Source organism: Ammospiza nelsoni, chromosome 2 (genome assembly GCF_027579445.1).
Source record: "Ammospiza nelsoni isolate bAmmNel1 chromosome 2, bAmmNel1.pri, whole genome shotgun sequence".
Taxonomy (NCBI): domain Eukaryota; kingdom Metazoa; phylum Chordata; class Aves; order Passeriformes; family Passerellidae; genus Ammospiza; species Ammospiza nelsoni.
The window spans coordinates 85,305,998-85,311,997 of record NC_080634.1 but is presented as its reverse complement, the minus strand read 5'-3'; the positions used below and the strand labels follow the sequence as shown (position 1 = coordinate 85,311,997).

The 6,000-nt window shown below is 39.3% G+C and overlaps 1 protein-coding gene across 2 annotated transcripts in view; it reads right to left on the bottom strand.

Moving 5' to 3' along the window:
• Positions 1–505: 505 nt before the first annotated feature.
• Positions 506–6,000, bottom strand: part of P2RY8 (P2Y receptor family member 8) — a 33,942-nt gene continuing 28,447 nt past the window's right edge. The window contains exons 3-4 of one of the 2 annotated variants that reach the window (XM_059467056.1): positions 4,428–4,597; positions 506–4,295 (exon numbers count right to left, since the gene is read on the bottom strand). In XM_059467056.1, coding sequence (XP_059323039.1) covers positions 3,456–4,295; positions 4,428–4,529 — 942 coding nt within the window. In that variant the 5' untranslated portion in view covers positions 4,530–4,597 and the 3' untranslated portion in view covers positions 506–3,455. Of the gene's footprint in view, positions 4,598–6,000 lie in introns of both variants that reach the window. The other variant, XM_059467055.1, reaches the window with a different exon arrangement.

The following is a 6,000-nucleotide window of genomic DNA, read 5'->3' as shown; positions in this document are numbered from 1 at the left end:
ACAGCACCAGCCTGACAGAGTTCAAGAAGTGTTTGGACAATACTCCTGGGCACATGGTGTGACTCTTGGGGATGGTCCTGTGCAGGCCCACGAGCTTGACTCAATGATCCTTGTGGGTCCTTTCCAACTTGATATATTTTATGATTCTATGATTCCATCACAACTGACTCTGTCTGTTCCCAGTTTCCTCCAATGCCCTGCTCCAGACTGGGGGTGGAAGAGCCTCTGACTGCTAGGCTCCTTCAGAAATGAATAGAAATTAAAAAAAAATATATGTATTGGTGCACTTCTTGCATCAGGAGAAGGACTCGAGTTAGCCAACATCTCATTAAAGTATTGATACTTTTCAAATTTGTGTGAAGTGTCTATGATAATGCCAACTTCTAATATATATATCTATCCTGTAAAGAAATCTGAAAAAAAAAATTAAAAATCCACAATAACAATGAGAAATAGATGAATTTTATTTCATAACTTGGTTTCCTTGCCCTCTGCTATGCTCGGAAGTTTTTCCCACATGGCAGGTAAAAACACAGGAATGAATCTTAAAACATGTGCTTTTTTTTCCCTTTATTATTATCATTATATTACAAAAAAGTTCAAGAACATTCATAGACTAAATTTATATACTGTCATAAAAAACAACACCAAACACAAACTCTCCTACCAACCCTGAAAACAAACAGAAGACTTTACATTCTTTTCAGTAAAATTACATTAACTACATAATAATGCTTACAAGTAAGCAAGTTGCCCAGGACCCATATTCCCCAAATTGTACAGAATATGGACATGATCTTCTCAATAACTTCACAAATTGCACTGTATATGTATATATTTATATGTATTTGGATGTCAACTTACACTTACTGATCAAGGAGGGTAGAAGTCATTATTCTTATGGTGCTCCAGAAAGATGTATTTCCAGGATGAAAGAACAGTATGATGGGCCTCTTTTAATAATAATTTATTCTCTTCCTCTCAAATAAAAACTCTCCAAGACTTCACAGTATATTCCATCGGACTCGAAGGACTGGTGTTAATGGGTGCATTTTTCATTCCTTTCTCAAGGAACAATCTCACTGACCCAACAGGAGTTAACTAGAAGCTAGTTAGTGAAATGGCATGAAGTGTACTCAAATGAGGTATCCTTCCTGTTCCTTTTAAACATATTCAGAAGAGAGATGAAGGGTTAGGAAGAGCTGCATGAGTTTGGAGATAATATTTTCTGTCCATTGTGAGCATCTTTTTTCACTTGAAAAAGGAGCAATTCACAATTTTTCAAAATATAGCAGTTGATATCCAAAGTGCAAGGTTTCTGCCCTCTTGGCTCTATTTTGTGTCAGTTATAGTTCAGGCACTTTGCAGCATATTTTAGGAGCGACTATGCACTTGAGGACCATGTTCAAGATAAAACAGAGTCAAAGTCTGCATTAAATGTAGGAGAAGTAAAGGCTTTCAATGTAAAAATATTTCCATGTTTAAAAAAAAAAAGAAAAAGGAGAGAGATTTCAGTATAAACTTAAAAAAAAATTCTGCCACAACAAAATGCAAAAAACAATTAAACAATTGTGATAGTGAGAAAGCTGGAATCATGTGAAAGTGAATAGTGAAGGGTAGCTTCCAGGCAAATTGATGGGAGGGTTTGGGTAAGTTACGTATCACTAAGATTTGCTTTGTACTCAGAAAATGTGCCGATCAATTAAAACTAGCACTGTGAAATGCCACAAAGCATTGAATGTTCACATTGGCTTGTAAACAGTAGTGCTAGGTCAACTCACATTTATTCTATTCCAAAAACTGACAATACTTTAGCAGAAGAGAGGACATTCAAATATCTCACTGTGCATGTTGTGGTTTTCCACCCTCCACTGTGAAGAAATTCATGGTAATTAGTGGTGTAAAATTGGTTTTGAACCATGAGATGCCCAAAGAAAAATGGGACATTTTAAGGGCCTTGGGGGTTGCCTAGGCACAGGAGCTCAGGAATCAGTGCAGCATGAGATGTCTCAACCAGCTATCTACAACATTGCAGACGGCTTCCTCCTCAGTGTTGGATGGAGTCGAAACGCAGCAAAAGGATATTGTGTATTTTTGTCTTGCTTGTGAGGGGGTCTTGTCTGGTCTTCTCAGGTGGTTTGTGTCTATCCTCTGTCAATGAGAGTCAAATGTAGGTAAAAAGCTGTAAATACTACAGGAATATCTTCTCTTTTTTCTGTCCCCAGTGCAGGTTCTGCAGCAGCTGTCTTTCCAGGCATGCAGGCAGTTGTTGCGAAGTGAGAAGGATTAAACATGGCACACAGTAGGCAAACTGTAGAAAGACATTTCAGAGGAGGGCTCCAAACACAGGACTGCTCAACCTACCTGCCACAACTTATTTTCAGGATGTTTTATACAACTCCCATTCTCAAGCCTTATTTTCATCTTTCTTCTTTGTTCTTGCCTGCCTGAAAGAAGTCTGTTTCTGACATCTTGCCATCAGGAAAAGTTTTCATCTGGCTTCTGCTGGCAGAGAATGACTCTCCAGTCTGTGGTTGAATTTTCATTTATCCAGCTGAAAATCTGGTTTATAATCTACACTATCTCTGTAAGGAAGAAAACATCACTCCCCAGGCACTATGTAAAGCTAAATTCTGCTGAGGGGGATGGTTCTTCTATGTGTAGCCTTTTCACATTGGTGAAAATGACCAGTTGATACTAACCCCATACAAGCAGCATTGGTACTGTAATAGGTTAATGTGGGAAGGTCCATTACTTTCAATAAAGTGCTCCCCATAGTCCTGAGAAATTAATAACTTCAAGAAGTGCAGCTGTATTTGCAAACATTGTTAGCTTTCCTTTCATTGTATGAGATATTTTGCTGTATAAGATTGAAATAAATAATAATATGAGTCAACCTAGCCTTTTCAAGTGTCAGTGTGGTTTGACTGAAAAGCAGTTGGGTGATTTCACAGTGGCTCTGCATTATGCATTAATGGTAAAATACCATGCTACTTTTATTCTTTCTTTTATAAAAATACAACAACAGAGAAGGAAATATAATCAAAAAACAAAAACAAAGCTTAGCACATTCTTTAGAAAAACAACTCCGTTACTCCCAAACCAGCTTTGGTGTATGCTCTAATTCATGTACAGTAATATTTCACATTCACTGAGAATTGCAAGTCTTTGGTTAACTATAGTACAACCTGAGAGTAACTGTTCTAAACCTATCCCTTGGTCTTATGCAGCAAGGCTATTTCCAGGCTAACCCTGCTTGATTTGCTTCAGTGCCTTCTTGAAGAAATTCAGTTCCTTTAGCACTTCCATGCCCAGAAAATCCTGAAATGCAATTTAAGTACAGCTTGAGTTCTGTCACTGAAGCAAGGTATTTTCAGCATGGCCTTTCAAAAGGAAATGTTTTCTGTGTCTACTCCTGAGTTTCACAGGTGTCGTTCTTCTGGGAATATCTAACGCTAAAAAACACTTTCCTGCCTTTGCAAATTGATCCTTACTCCCTCTAACCCATCCATGGGTCCACTTGACATAGATCTGGCTGACATGGTCCTGCCAGAGAATAAACTTTCCCTTCTGTTTTCCGAGCTGTCGCTGAGCGGTACCATAGGGCGAAACAATTGCATGAATTTCTGGTAAAATTCTCTCGATGCAAAGTAATAAATGAAGGGATCTATGCAGTTGTTGAAGCAACTGAGGCACAAGGTGAGCTTGTAGGCAGGGTACAAACTGCGGTTGTAAAATAGGCGGCTGATCATATGTGCAAGTAGGATGAAGTTATTGGGGGCAAAGCAAGTGATGAAGGACAGAAGGACAATTATTGCCAGGTATATGGATCTAGTCTTTTGCCTATTGCCATATCTGCTTGATGTCTGAATTAGCTTCCTAATGATACCAATGTAGCATCCAACTGTTACAACAAAAGGGATCAGGAACAGCACAACAAATAAAGTGAGGAGAAAGGCTACCCAAGCTGCAAAATTGGGCAGCATATTCCATTTAAGGACATCAAAACAGGTTATAATCCCTAATTCTTTCACTTCATAGGTCAGGTCTGTAGTTTCTAGTGGGTAGAAGGCTAGTAGCAAGGCAAACCACATAGCTAGGCAGGCACCCAAGGCATATCTTTTTCTTCTCCACTTGACCGACTTCAAGGGGTGTACCACACCCATGTACCGCTCCATGCTGATAAAGGTCATGGTCAGTATGGAAGAATACATGTTGGAATAGAACATCACTGTCACAAGGCTGCAAAGAGTCTTGCCAAATGTCCAGTGATTGCTTCGGACGTGATAAGAAATCTGGAAGGGGAAACATAAGGCCAGCATAAGGTCTGTGATGCTTAAGTTGATCATGAAAATAACAGAAGGTGTTTTGGGTTTGATGTGCCAGCAGAGCACCCAAAGGGAGAACAAATTGCCAGGGATGCTGACCACAGCCACTACTGTATACACAACTGGGAGGGTGATGGACACTGTTTTATTCTGGAGCATTGCCAGTGTCAAATCGTCCAGGTGGGATTCGTTTTTAACCATTTTTCATAAGTGGATTGTTGATCCCTGTAAGCCAGCTGGATCATATCATGAACACTTGGCTTGAAAACCTAGAGGAGAAATGTCAAGTGAGAAAAACAATATGTCAAAGCAGAAATTTAGGACATGAATCATGTATTAATCAACTAAAAAAATTCTTTAGTTTGACAAATTTTCCTTGAATGCACTCAATTCATTAAAATTACTTTCTGAAAATCTTGCCTCCCTTCAAATCACCAATCTGACTTCTTCCTATTTTGGAGCAGCTGGCTTTTCCCTGGTGAATGGTTTTCTGATGCTTAGAATCACAGAATCATTTAACTTGAAAAAGACATCCAAGATCATGGCATCTTTGAGCAAACATCACCATGTCAATTAGATCATAGCTCTGATTATGAAGAGCCCCTGGGTTCTTCTCCACTGGGCAATGTCCCAGGCACTCTGCCCCAAGCTTGTAGTGCTGTGTGGGGTTCTTGTGACCCAAGGGCAGGACTTGGCATTTTGCCTTATTGAACCTCACACCATTGACCTTGGCCCATCAATCCCTCTCACATGGACTGCTCTGTAGTCTATTCATTATGTTACTGTAACATAAGGAAAATCACATATCACAAGTTGACATTCAATTGATGTCTGCATGAGAACACTAGTCCATGGATTGTCTGTGAGCTAAATCCATTGCATCTACTCTAGGTGTCATAACCTTGATTTCTGTAGTGCACAGTATCTTCTGACATTTCTTCCCCACAACTAAACTGTGATCCATTTCAAATAAGGTGTGGATTTTAAATTTTTTGCTTTTTTTCAATTTAGGGAAAGGAAAACATGCATTCAAATGACTCTTGCTATATTTATAATATAAAAAGAATATAAGGAAAGAAAAATGAGAAGCAGGGTCAGATTGCAATTTCTTGGACTGGTTTACAGGCTGGAGAAGCCCTCTTCTACCCAGAAAAAAAAAAACTATTGAGCTTCAGTTTTTCCAAAATGCAAGTTAGTTAAAAATATTCTGTTTGCAGCTGTCTTATTCGCATAATCTGTAATTCTGCAAGATTACTTTCAGTTTTGCAGTCTGCAAAGCAGACCCATGCTTTCACTGTCTGCTTTTCATAGATCTTTCTTGGCAGATGCAATAGCTCATGGTTTAGTGTATTTATTTTAAGCAGCATGGAAGCATTCAGCAGCTGCAGGACAGAACTCACACCTCAATGTGTGTGCTTGCTTTCCTTAAGATGTGAGTACAGGGAGGCAATTTCACAAAAGTACACCATTGAAAAAGTGAAGAAATGGCAACAAATACCCATAAAGGCAGAGGACAGATCTACAGTAGGTTCTGCAAAGAGTTACAATAAGGGCTGAAGAGGTGCCAGGCCAAGTCAGCCGATAACTGTGGGCACATCTCTACTACTTAATTACAGGCAGAGAGTGGGTTCAGACACACTCCTGCTTGTGGACTCTCATCACCTGCATGGTT